The following is a 14,021-nucleotide window of genomic DNA, read 5'->3' as shown; positions in this document are numbered from 1 at the left end:
TTGGACCCGGGCGGGGCCTCCGCACGCTCATTTTGCGTTCACCCAGGAAACACCGTTCTGAAGGTTGAGAAACCTAGAGGAACTCTGCGGGAAGATCCGGCCGGGGCCCCACCGCGCTCCGCCGGGCCGCGCGGAATCACGGGGCGGAGGCGGAGCCACTGGGTCGGACGCGCGGGCGCCCGGGGGCGGCGCCCAGGGCCGGGGAGGCGCGGCCGGAGCGCGCGGCGGGGCCGGGCCGGGCCGGGCCGCGGATCCGCTGCACCCTCGCCGGAGCCGCCGCCCGGGCGGTGTGGGTGCTGAGGCCGGCGCCGGGCGGCCCGGGCGCGCGGCCCCTCGCCATGTACACCTTCGTGGTGCGCGATGAGAACAGCAGCGTCTATGCCGAGGTCTCCCGCTTGCTCCTCGCCACCGGCCACTGGAAGAGGCTGAGGCGAGACAACCCCAGGTTTAACCTGATGCTGGGGGAGAGGAACCGGCTGCCGTTCGGGAGACTCGGTGAGTCCTCCACCCCGTCCCCGCGTCGCCGGCTCGGGCCCGGGAGAGCGGGCGCTTTTGTTTTTCAGGTCATAAATCTTCCCGTCCTCGCGTGGGGTTTGCTCGGGCAGATGCACAGGCGAGCCAGAAAGACCGACACCCGGCGCGATCGGCGCCCTCCGCTCTCCCCGCTCCGGGTGACCTGTCCTCCGCAGCGCGGGGGCCGCGCCGCCGGCCCTGGGAGGCCCGGGGCTCGCTGGGGGTGGGCCGGGCGGGGCGGGGCTCCGCAGAGCCGGGAGTCCGCTCAGGATTCAGGTGTGGAGCCCCGGGCCCCCGGGATTCCGCCACCCCAGAGGCTCAGATGTACGGGCGGGGGTTTGTTGGCTTGCAGAAAACGGGAACTTCAGAGAGACCCCAACCCGGGGAAGGGTCGCCGTTTGAGATCTAACCAAAGAGCGTGCGTTCACCATCGTGCGTCGAACCCAGGCTTTCCGGGAGCCAGGGCCCCCTCGGCCTCCGCTCGAGCCTCTGGAGGGGGTCGCCCCCCGTTCACCAGGGTGGACGCGTGGCCTGGCACCGCGCCTTCCCCACGCTCGCCTGCGGACAGGGCCGGGGCCGGGCTGGGACCAGCGCTCCTCCGCGATGACGTAATCCAGAAGTTGTCCCGACGGCTTCAACTCCCGTCCCTAGGGAGCCGGGTCTCCCGGTGACCTCACTGCAGTCAGATGGGAAAAGGCAGCCCTCCTCCTCCCGGTAGGCGTGTGCCCTGCGCACACTCACCCAGGCTGGGGCTGAAAGGGAGGAGAGGCACAGAGAAAGAACCATGTCTGCCTTCCCGGACCCTGTCTGGGAGGGGAGAGGGTTTTCAGAAACAGGTGTAGCCGAAGGCTGAGGGGGTGTGGCCTGGAAATGGCGGGTGTGGACCCGACTGGGCCTGGTTGACCTGGACGACCTTTACAGAGGTGTCAAATGGTCATTTTGGGGGCAGAAGCATAACTGGGCTAGTACTGCAGACAGGTTTTCATTGTTATTCAAGTTGATGGTGTAGAATGGTGACTGTACCAAGGCTGACTGGAACCCCCAGAAATCTGAGCAGACCGAGGATGTGCCTAAGGAGCCCCTTTGGTTTAATTATCTTCTCAGGAATCCCCTAGCTGAAAAAATAATAGTTTACTTCCCTGACAGATTAGCTTGTAGTTGAGAGTGAAGTCCTTCTTGCTTCATTTTCTTTCTTGACTTCCTGACTTTCTCAGGACTTGGCAGTTAAAAAGTTAGAGAGAATCCTAGTATTGAACACACACACACACACACACACACACACACACGAACTAGAAAAAGAAAACCAGGACCTGGACTCTATCCCTGAGCTCTTTTGCTCAAGGCTAGCTCTTTGAACCACAGCCTGCTTCTGGCTTTTTCTGAGTAGTTTATTGGTGATAAAAATCTCAGAGGCTTTCCTACCTGGGCTGGCTTTGAACCACAATCCTCATATCTCTGCCTCTGGAGTAGCTAGGGTTACAGGTGTGAGCCACCAGCACCCATCACAATTTGTTAATTTTAAATAAAATGTGTTTTGGGCCTGGAATTTGGCCTAGAGGTAGAGGGCTTGCCTAACATGCATGAAGACCCAGGTTCGATTCCTCAGTACCACATATACAGAAAAAAAGTCAGAAATGGTTTTGTGGCTCAAGTGGTAGAGTTCTGGCCTTGAGAAAGTTGAAGGACAGTGCTCAGGCCCTGAGCTCAAGGCCTAGGACTAGCAAAAAAAAAATAAAATAAAATGTGTTTTTAGTGTCCTTTCAGCTTTAGCTTCGCATGTGATAAGAATTGAAGCCAGGGCTTCAATCACAGGGAACATGTCTATATGCCACTGAGCTTTGCTTCCATCCCCTCTTTCTAATGTTGCAGGAAGAGGTTGTGTAGTAACAACCATTGAAAATGGCTTCTGACATTACAGATAACTGGGTTTTCTTCTACCTTTTTTTCACTTCTGAGTGGCCCTGTTGGATCTTGCAGAGATTAGCATCCTTAAGGCCAACAACAGCACAGATCCTTACATCTTCCTTTGATGTTTATAGAAAGCAAGCCTGGAGGTATGGAAAGCATGAGCCTTCTAAAGTGGCTTGTTGTAAAAAGATGATTCATCTACATGTGCCAAGAAAAGAGAGGAATGTGATAAGGATCAAGAATAAGTACACTAGAAAATGACCCCAATATCTTAATAAGAAAAGGCCAAATTGATATTATAATAGTAGCCACTGTGGAGAAGGAAGGGATGGGAATTGCCAGAGGAATACTGAGGCGGGGATGAGGAGGGATTTCAAGGACACTGAAACACAATTATTCCATTTCTAACAACTCATCCTGAAAGGAGAGGAAGGAAAGGCTGGGTGTGATATAGCTGTTCTCTCTTGGCATGCGGGTACTGACTGGCATTCACCACCTGTCCCATGTCCCTTCTGAGCCTTCTCTTTCCTTGTAGGTCATGAGCCTGGACTGGTGCAACTGGTAAACTACTACCGTGGGGCTGACAAACTGTGCCGCAAAGCTTCTTTAGTCAAGTAAGTGTTCCTTAAGGCTTCCATTTTCCACGTTCTACAAACACGGTTTGAGCTTTCTTCCTGAAGCACTTATGAAGAGATGATGTGATTATTTAAAGGAAAAAAAATACTTGTACTATTTTAAAAGCCAATAGACATTCATGCTGAAAGCCTCCTCCAGGTTGTTCTGATTACAGTTAAAAGTGTTGCTGCGCTTGATAAAGCCTGTCAGTCTCCTGGGCAAAGCTCTGCAGAGGCAGGGCCTGACTCAGGTTCTTGCATAAAGGGAAAGGCTCCCAAGACAAACACATGACAAAACCAGTGCAAGTAAGAGCCAAGAAGGAAGTGATTTCAGCTCCAGTGTCGCTCCTGGAGCTCCGGAACGAATGACACTTCAGAGATGTCACAGCCAGAAGTGAAGTGACTGGGCTTCTGTGCTCCAGCATTAGTCAGCCTTTGGCGATGGGGAGAGGTGGAGGACCTAGCTTTCTTAGTGTTTCTGGTTCTTGGGGAAGGCCACTGCAGCTGGGGATCTGTCACAGAAGATATTTGAGCAGGGTGTAAGAGCTCTGCTTGGGCCACCCATCTCTGAGCAGTCTGGCTCTGGCCACATACCATGACAGCAGTATTACAGGGTAAAGGAGATGGTATCCCACAATGGTTAAGATGTAGAGTCAGGGAGCTGGGAATTTGGCCTAGTGGTAGAGTGCTTACCTAGCATGCATGAAGACCGGGGTCCCATTCCTCAGAACCACATACACAGAATAAACCAGAAATGGTGCTGTGGCTCAAGTGGTAGAGCTCTAGACTTGAGAAAGCCCTCAGGCTCTGAGTTCAAGCTCCAAGACTGGCAAATAAATAAATAATAAAATAAAGATTTAGAGTCAGCAGCGTGGGTTTATCCTCAGCTGTCATTGTAGGGTGGATTCAATCTCATCCCTCTAAGCCTCTGTACCTCCCTCCTAAGGCAATTGTGAATGTTAAACAAGGAGCCACAAAGTGGACATAGCACAGATGCCCAATGTAAAATGTATGTTTGTAAAAATGAATATAGTGAACTACATCAGGGTTGTTGTGGGGATTGAGTTGATTTAAGGGAATCTGTGTGTGTGTGTGTGTGTGTGTGTGTGTGTGTGTGTGTGTGTGTGTGTGTGTGTATGGTTGTAGGACTTGAACTCAGGGCCTGGGTGCCTCAGCTCTTTTGCTCAAGGCTAACACTTTACCACTTAGAGCCACAGCACCACTTCTGGGTTTTTTTGGGGGTGGTTAATTGGAGATCAGAGAGTCTCATGGACTTTCCTGCCTTGGTTGGCTTTGAGCTGTGATCCTCAGATCTCAGCCTTCTGGGATTACAGGTGTGAGCCACCGGCATCTGGCTGGGAGAATCTTTTTTTTTTTTTTTAAATTTTAGTAACACCAATTTTTATATCATATATATATATATATATATATTAAGGGTCATGGGGTTTTCTGGGCTTGGGCACTGTGCCTGAGCTCTTCAGCTCAAGGCTACCACCCTACCCCTGAGCCACAGCCCCACTTCCATTTTGGAGATAAGAGTCTCACTCTCCTTATTGCCAGGGCTGGCTTTGAATGGATCCTCAGATCTCAGTCTCCTGAGTAATTAGGATTATAGGTGTGAGCTACCACGCCTGGCTTACATCATATTTCAATTGTCAAGTTTAACAAACAAGTATTCAAGAATGGAATCTCTATATGCAATCACTGGCACATCAATTTAAGAACAAAATTAAAAAGTTGAGAGTTTGTCATAGATTCATGTCCATCTATATATCAATGTCTATAGAATATATAGCCCATCATAGATTTATATGCCTATATGCCTTTATATTTATATCTCCAAGTTCATGTCAATAACCTTGAGTACCCGAGGATTGAGTCATCACTCTTGTACTGTTTGGATCTGATATCCACATATCAGAGACCATGTGCCTTTTGTTCCCTCAGTCTTGACATTTCACTCAACATGATTCGCTCTAGTTCCATCCACTTCCCAGTGAATGCCATTATTTTATCTTGTCTGGTGGCTATGTAGAATTCCATTGTGTGTGTGTATATATATATATCACATTTTTTTATCCATTCATTTGTAGTGGGGCATCTGGGTTGTTTCCATCGCTTGGCTATTGTGAATAGTGCAAAGATGAACAAGGCTGAGCAGGTGTCCTTATAACCTGGATTATGATGCTCAGGGTAGATGTCTAGGAGTGGTATGACTGGGTGGTAGGGAAGGTCTATTTTTTAGTTTTTTGAGGAGTCTCCAAACTGCCTTCCAGAGTGGTTGTACTAGTTTACATTCCCACCAGCAGTGCAGGATTCCTCTTTCTCCACAACCCTGCCAGCATTTGTTGTTCTCTGAGTTCAGAATAGTGGCCATTCTGATTGGGGTAAGATGGTATCTTAGGGTTGTTTTTATTTGCATTTCCTTTATGACCATGGATGAGGAACATTTTCTCACACGTTTCTTTGCCATTTTTACCTCCTCCTCTGGTAAGTCTCTCTTTAGCTCCCTTGCCCATTTAGCGAGTGGTTTGTGGGTTTGGGGGGAGATTAGTTTCTTGAGTTCTCTGTAGATATTGGATATTAAGTATTTGTCTGATGTATTATTGGTAAATATTTTTTCCCAGTTGGTTGTCTTTCTACTTTAGTAGCTATGTCTTTTTCTGTTCAGAAACCTTTTATTTTTAGGTAGTCCCATTTATCGAGTCTCTCTCCAATCTGTTATGACCCTGGGATTCTGTTCAAGAAGTTTTTGCCTGTGCCTATGAGTTCCAGTGTCTCTCCAACTCTATTGTGTATCAGTTTCAGAGTTTCAGCTCTGATATTGAGGTCTTTGATCCATTTTGAGTTAATATCCATGCATGGTGACAGGCTGGGATCGATTTTTATTTTTCTGCATGTGGCTGCCCAGTTTTTCCAGTACCAATAATTGAATAGAGGTCAAGCCCTATAGCGGACAAAAACAAACAAGAACCAAATAACTGATAAACATATGTAGCTAAGCGGATTGTTTAGGCAAGGAAACAATGAGAGATGGTCACTCCCTAGATACACTCCGTGGTGCCCAAAACGAGTACTCACAGGAACATTTCCACTTTTGTCTTTCTTTCTTTTCTTTCTCTCTTTCTTTCTTTCTTTCTTTCTTTCTTTCTTTCTTTCTTTTTCTCTCTCTCCTTTCTTTTTCTCTCTCTTTCTTTCTTTTTTCCTTTTGAACCACAGAGCACTTCCAGCTTTGTCTGAGTATGTGGTACTGGGGAATTGAACCCAGGGCTTCATGCATACTGGGTGAGCACACTACCACTAAGCTACTCTCCTGGCCCCTCCACTTTTCTTTTGCGTGCGTGTACCTGCCGTGGGACTTGAGCTCAGGGCCTCATCCTGTCACTTAGTTTTTTTACTCATAGCTGGCACGCTACCACTTGAGCTATATCTCCTTGTCTACCCTTGTAGTGATTCGTTAGGGATAAGGATCCAAAGCCTTCCTGGGCTGGCTTTGAAGCCTGATCCCCAGATCTCAGTCTCCTGAGTAACTAGGATTACAAGTGTGAGCCACCGGTACCTGGCCATTTCCACTTTTTGTTCTGCCTTTTTGGCCCTTGTAACTTCCCCACTGCACCATGTTGGATACTCATGACTCAGCTAACTCTCCTATGAGAAAATGAAGTTTTCTGAAGTCTTTTGATTACCTCTTTTTATATTTAGAATCTAAAAAAACTGAGTAACATCAGGAGCAGGAAGTGGCACACGATTTTCCATATAAATATTTATATACAATATTCAGTTTCTTCTGTTTTTTTTTATTTAAAGACAAAAATAGAATTTTGCTTTTATAAATAAAAAGCAGAGGATGCTGTTAAAAATAATGCTGAACAGATTTGTCTAATATTCAGCAGCTATACAGGACTAGAGTCCTGAACAGAGATGAGCAGTTACCTGTATGTTAAGACAGCACAACTCAGAATTTCTATGTCTCGTCTATAAAATGGGCATAAAATGTAGTGTCAGTGGCTGTCCGTGGACGGCTGTGATGTGATGTGATCTGTGATGGTAAATGGTGTAAATGAAGAAAAAAGGGATGTGACTCGTGGATCTTGGAGGTTATCTTTCTTTTCTTAATTGTCTTGCGAGAGACTGTTGTATCCCAAGAGAAGAGGATGACCTTTGTCAGTTTGTGACCCTCTTATGATTTGGTATGGCTCAAAAGGACTCTGAGGAATTAGAAATGTAAATCTCCCCCAATCTATAGGACGAAATGGAAATCTGAGATCAGTTATGTTGTCCAAGGCCACAATAATAATAAACCAGAATGCTTCTCATCTCTACAAATGGACCTTATAGGCAGTGTAACTAGACAACCACCCAGGGCTTTTTAGAGCCTTTCAAGGGTTTCACATTGGCCCCACTATAGCTGCGTACTTCTTCCTATCATATCATGGGGTTCAGAAGTTCATCAAGGTCCCAGGACACCCAAGGGCTTTTCTTCTCTGGGCAGGAGTGGGTGCTTTCATTTCTTGTGAGTATTGCTCTCTTGTTGATGTGACTAAAGCTCCATTTGAGTTATGATTGCTTCCCAAATGAGCTGGTGAGGGATTGGAACAAATTCAAAGGACCTTCTACAGAGCCTGGTCTTGGTTCTATACCGAAAATGCAATTGATACCGAAAATCATTAATAGAACAATGCTGTCTAACACACACTTAATACTAGCCACAAATGTGACTTGAACTTCTCAGTAGCCACATAAGAGTAAGTGCAGCAAGATCAATGCAATTAAATTCATAATCTAAAAAAAAAAAAAAAAAAAAGAGCTGAGGAAGGCCAGGTACTGGTGGCTCATGCCTGTAAGCCTAGCTACATAGGACACGGAGATCTAAGGATCATGGTTCAAAGCCAGCCAAGGCTGGAAAGTCCTTGAGACTCTGATCTCCAATTGATCACCAAAAAGCGGTAGCTTAAGTGGTAGAGTGCTAGCTTTGGGCAAAAACCTTAAGGACAACAGTTAGACCTTGAGTTTAAGCCCCAGGACTGCGCGCGCACGTGTGCGCACACACACACACACACACACACACACACACACACACACACACACAAATGTGGATCTTTGTGCATTGCTAGGCAAGCACTCTGCCACTAGGCCAAACACCCAGCCCCTGACCTTTTTTGAATTATGATTTTATTTATTTTTTTGTGTGTATGGTTCTGAGGAATTTAACCCAGTGTTTCACGCATGCTAGACAAGCACTATACCACTAAACCACATTTTTAGCCCCTTCCTTGTGATTTATTAGGGATTGGGCCTCATGTATGCTAGGAGAATGTTATACCATGTGGGCATGTAATATTAGTATTGCATTCAAAATGAGTATATTAAAAGTAATTCTAACAATATGTTTTTCAGTTTTACTTTTTAGTTTTTTGTTTTTTTGTTTTGTTTTTTTTTGCCAGTCCTGGGCTTGGCCTCAGGGCTTGAGCACTGTCCTTGGACTTTCTCAAGGCTAGCACTCTACCACGTGAGCCTTAGCACCACTTCCGGCTTTTTGCTATGTATGTGGTACTGAGGAATCGAACCGGGGTCATTGTGCATGCTAGGCAAGCACTCTACAACTAGGCCAAACTCCCGGCAACTTTTTAGTTCTTATAACTAATTTTCATAATGTATTATAATTACTTTTAAATCATAATCAAAATCTTTATAATTAAAATCTTCTGTATCTTATGGGATAAAAGTGTGTAAAATCATTATTGCTAATTTATATTATGAAGTTTAAATACAGATGTATGAGTAGATCCTAAATAGGCTCTTCTGGGGCCAGGAGTTTTGCCTGGTGGTAGAGTACTTGCCTAGTATGCACAAAGCCCTGGGTTCAATTCCTCGGTACCACATACACAGAAAGAATGGAAATGGTGCTGTGGATCAAGTGGAAGAGCACTGGTGCTGAAGGACAGTGCCCAGGCCCTAATTCAAGCCCCAGTACTGCAAAGCAAAAACAGAAAACAAGCAAACAAAAAGTATAGGTTCTTTTGTTCCCATCCTCAGACCTGTAGATTTAGTTAGCTCATATATAGTTTGCACACAGGTGTGGTACTGTAAATAACTTTGCCTTTTATGTGTGTGTGCGTGCTGGTCCTGAGGCTGGAACTCAGGAACTAGGCACTGTTCCAGAGCTTTTATGCTCATGGCTAGTGTTTTACTTATAGCTTTTTGGTGGTTAATGGAAGAAAAGTCTCTTTAGATTTTCCTGCCCAGGCTAGCTTCAAACTATGATCTTTGGATCAGCCTTTTGTTTAGGTAGGATTACATGTATGAGCTCCTGGTTACCCTGCCATTGTTTTCCTTGGCAGTCCTGGAGCTTGAACTCAGGACCTGGACATTGTCCTTGGACATTTTTTTGCTCAAGGCTAGCGCCCTGCCATTTGAGCCATAATACCACTTCTGGCTTTTTCTCAGTATGTGGTACTGAGAAAATCAGACCCAGGGCTTCATGCATGCTAGGCGAGCACTTTACCACTAGGCTACACTTCTGGGCCAGAGCTGTTTTTATTTGCTAGTCCTGAGGCTTGAACTTGGGGCCTAAGCACTGTCCTTGAGCTTTCTCAAGGCTAGAGCTCTACTGCTTGAGCCATAGCACCATTTCCGGTTATTTCTGTGTATGTGGTACCGAGGAATCAAACTTGGGTGTTCGTGCATGCTAGGCAAGCACTCTACCACTAGGTCAAACCCCCCCGCCCCTCTGCCATGTTTTTTAAGTCTTTCATTGTTGAATGAAATAATGGCATTTTGAGAGGAAATAATATAGCCAACATTCCTTCCACCAAGACATATGAGCTGGAATTAATAGTAGAGTAAACCTTTGTAAAACTCTTTAATCTCTCATCATTGAGTATTTATGAATACAGTACCATTAAATTCATTGTATTCTACAACAATTTCATGAACTGGTGAGTCATTGTAGCATTTTCAAGGATGCTCTGAACCATTTCAACTGCTCAACCCAGGCCATTATGTAATAAAACTTTCAAAAACCAGAGGAAACAAATGTTCCCAGTATGTATCCCATGATAGAATGGAGTTTAAAACAGAAACACTGTTCAAATCCCAGTGAATCTACCTCAACCCAACTCACTTACAGTCAGTCCTGTCCTACTTGATAGCAAATTTCACATATAGGTGAAATTCTTTGACTATTATAAAATATCGAAACATACCCATGCCAAGTAGGCTATAATTTGACTATTTTTTCCATGTAAGCATGCCTCAAATATGAATGAGCATTAATTAGCATCTCCTATGATATTTAACTTACCTAAAGCTAAAGAAACATGGCTAATATTTTAAAAATTTGAATGTTGTTTTGTGACAAAGCTAATAATCTGAAACTTGCTCTGTAGCTTGGGCTACTCTCAAGCACAAAATCTTCATCTCTCAGCATCCTTAGTGTTGAGAATGCAGGCAGCACTACCATTCTTGAGTCAGGCTTTGGTGTTCTTAGAGAGTGTTTATAGTCTACGGATAGTTGTCACGTAGCTGAAGGTTGTCTTTTGTAAACTATCTTTTTCAATGCTTTTTTCAGTCATTCACTATTTATTATTATTATTATTTTTTAGTTGGTCTGGGCCTGGGCATTGTCCTGAGCTCTTCAATGCAGCCACTGCCCTACCGCTTGAGCTACAGCACCGCTTCCAGTTTTCTAGTGGCTAATTGGAGATAAGATTCTCATGGACTTTAGTGCCTGGACTGGCTTTGAACCCTGATCTTCAGAGCTCAGCCTCCTGAGTAGCTAGGATTACAGGCGTGAGTCACTGGCACCCGGCTTATTTCTAAGTTTTTGGTTGAACAATCTGATCTATTTTATAATCGGCTGAAATTGCAAGTTTGAATTTTGTTAATTTTCTATCAGTAGTAGCTTTGTTTTAAATTTAAAAATCTGTCCATACTTGGAGGAAAGAATGATGGGTAAATACAGTCATAATTTATACAGATAGGAAAGGGGGGCTAGGAAATTTGAGGAGACAGTGGGGATGGTAGAGGTGGTAGGTGGAGAGAGAGATGGAAGGGATGATTGTGGCCTAGTGGTAGAGAGCTTGCCTAGCAAGCACGAGGCCCTGGGTTTGAGTCCTGTACATTTGGGTATGATACCACACACACAGAAAAAGCCAGAAATGGTGCTGTGGCTCAAGTGCTAGCCTTGTGATAGCTCAGGGACAGTGCCCAGGTCCTGAGTTCAAGCCCCAAAACTGGCAAAGAAAAGAAAGAAAGAGAGAGAGAGACAGAGAGAGAGACAGAGAGAGAGAGAGAGAGAGAGAGAGAGAGAGAGAGAGAGAGAGAGAGAGAGAGAGAGAGAGAAAGGAAGGAATGGACATCTTAAATTAAACCTGTACAACTATCTGGAAATAACAAAAAGTTTTAAAAAACATTTGTCCATACTGATATTTTTAACTAGGAAAATAATTATATTCCACCTTAAGGATCACTAGCGTTCTAACTCAAACTCTGCAAATAAATACATCATAAGGTTTCACTAACGCACGGAAAAGCAGAATTACTTGAGTTGAATTAACCTATTGTCCCTGAATAGAACAGTGGTGTGTTTGTGTGTGATGTGAGACATTGCACACAGGCCTGACATGTACACAGCAATACAATTGCAAAGTAAAATATCACCCTGCTATGCCAATGAACTTGCGTTGAATGGAGCCATGTTTTCACAATGATTGGTGGTTAAATTAAAATTAGATACAAGTTACAAGTCGGTTCACACCGGCCAGTTTTAAGTGCCCACAGGCTATCATTGGCTTGTGGCCACTTACTCAGTGGTACAAAATTGGAACATTCAGTGAGTTTTTTAGAGGTTAATTGGAGATAAGAGTCTCAGGTCTTCAAAGCCGGGGCTGGCTTTGAACCTTGATCCTCAGATCTCAGCCTCCTGAGTAGTTAAGATTACAAGCGTGAGCCATCCTGCCCGGCCCCCATTGACTCTTATCTCCAATTAACCACTCAAAAACTGGAAGTGGCGCTGTGGCTCAAAGTGGTAGAACACTAGATTTGAGCAAGAGTTCAGGAACAGTGCCTAGGCCCTGAGTTCCATCTCATAACTGACAAAAAAAAAAAGAAAAGAACAAAGGAAAAAATAGTCTTTAGTTCAGATTTCTAATAACCTTTCTCCCAAGAAAGATGGGCCAAGATAGCACTTAAGATAGTACTTTTCTTAGTTATTTGAACATTTTCCTCTACTCCCCCCCATTTTTTTTTCCCCAGCCATGAGACTTGAATCCTGGGCCTGATGATGTCCCTGAGCTCTTCAGCTCAATCCTATTGCCCTACACCTTGAGCCACAGCACCACTTGCTGTTTTCTGGTTGTTAATTGGAGATGAGTCGCTTGGTTTTTAGTGCCTGGGCTGGCTTTGAATCATGATCCTCAGATCTCAGCCTCCTGAGTAGCTAGGATTACAGGCGTGAGCCACCATGCCCAACCCCCATTTCTTTTTAATATCTTTTCTTTCCTTCCTTCCTTCTTTCTTTTCTTTCCTTCCTTCCTTCTTTCTTTTCTTTCCTTCCTTTCTTCCTTTCTTTCTCTCTTTTTTTTGCGCCAATCCTGGTGTTGGAACTCAGGAGTAAAGCACTCTCCCTGAGCTCTTTTGCTTAGAGCTAGTACTCTACCACTTGAACTACAGCTCCACTTCCAGTTTTTTGCTGGCTAACTGGAGATAAGAATCTCATGGGCTTTTCTGCCTGGGCTGACTCTGAACCATAACCCTCAGGTTTCAGCCTCCTAAATAGCTAAGATTACAGATGTGAGCCACTGTCACAGAACCTTACTTCATTTCTTAATATGAAATTGACTCATGTATGTGGTGGTTTTCAACTGTCTAATTAGTTGAAAACGTGTTGGCTCAGAATTATATTGAGTTTCTGTGCAGATTAAAAACAAAACAGCTGAAGTTTTCATCATTAAGCCTTTTAAGTTAACTGGGATAATCCCTTCAGTGCTGTACCTAAGAGAGACCAAGGCCAAGAAGAAGGGGAAGGAAGAGACTAGGCTATGTTTCGCCTCTTTGAAAAGCTTTTGGGGAAAGCAGTGGCCTTTTTGAATAGAGTTGCAGAGCATAGTAATAAATAGACTGACCTTCTTTTATCTGCAGGCTAATCAAGACAAGCCCAGAACTGTCAGAGTCCTGTACCTGGTTCCCTGAGTCCTATGTGATTTATCCAACGAATGTCAAGACCCCAGTTGCTTCAGCACAGAATGGAATCCAGTCACTGATCAGTAACTCAAGGACAGATGAAAGAGAATTCTTCCTGGCTTCTTATAACAGAAAGAAAGAAGATGGAGAAGGCAGTGTTTGGATTGCAAAGTCATCAGCTGGTGCCAAAGGTGAGGGATTGAGGTATCAACCCCTTCCCTTGTTCCTGTAGGTTTTCTGTCAAGCTCTGGTCTTTGGATAACAGATTCTAACTGAATCCGTGAGTGAGCAACATCAGTAGGCACCCTGATTCTTCCTTCCTTCCTTCCTTCCTTCCTTCCTTCCTTCCTTCCTTCCTTCCTTTCTTTCTTCCTTTCTTCCTTTTTTCTTCTGTTTTGGGACTTGAACTCTGGGCCTGGGTGCTGTCCCTGAGCTCCTCAGCTTCCCCTTGAGCCACAGTGCCACTTCCGGTTTTCCGGTGTTAACTGGAGATAAAAGCCTCATGGACTTTGTGCCCAGGCTGGCTTTGAACTGGGATCCTCAGATCTCAGCCTCCTGAGTAGCTAGAATTATAGGTGTGTACCACTGCACCCAGCCTGATGGTTTCTTTCAAATCTAGCTTTCCCTGGAAGCTGTATATTCAAGCGACCTTCACCGTCTCTAAAAGGCATTTCAAAATTAATGTGTCTGATTAGAACTCTTCGTTTCCTTTCCAATTTTGCTTGCCCCAGCCTTTTCACATTCACTATTTCTACTACTGATTCTACTATTTACTCAGTCTCTGAAGCCCCAAGCATAGGATTC

General features: G+C 44.9%; 1 protein-coding gene across 2 annotated transcripts in view; it reads left to right on the top strand.

The window, feature by feature from the left end:
- The first annotated feature begins 306 nt into the window (after positions 1 to 306).
- Positions 307 to 14,021, top strand: part of Ttl (tubulin tyrosine ligase) — a 30,505-nt gene continuing 16,790 nt past the window's right edge. Inside the window, exons 1-3 of one of the 2 annotated variants that reach the window (XM_090336368.1) lie at positions 307 to 495; positions 2,957 to 3,035; positions 13,176 to 13,408. In XM_090336368.1, coding sequence (XP_090192494.1) covers positions 339 to 495; positions 2,957 to 3,035; positions 13,176 to 13,408 — 469 coding nt within the window. In that variant the 5' untranslated portion in view covers positions 307 to 338. Of the gene's footprint in view, positions 496 to 1,162; positions 1,228 to 2,956; positions 3,036 to 13,175; positions 13,409 to 14,021 lie in introns of those variants that run through there. The other variant, XM_090336369.1, reaches the window with a different exon arrangement.

This window comes from Megascapheus bottae, chromosome 7, assembly GCF_031878675.1.
Source record: "Megascapheus bottae isolate mThoBot1 chromosome 7, mThoBot2.hap1, whole genome shotgun sequence".
Lineage (NCBI taxonomy): Eukaryota > Metazoa > Chordata > Mammalia > Rodentia > Geomyidae > Megascapheus > Megascapheus bottae.
Note: the sequence above shows the minus strand (reverse complement) of the source record. Positions and strands in the feature narration are given on the sequence as shown.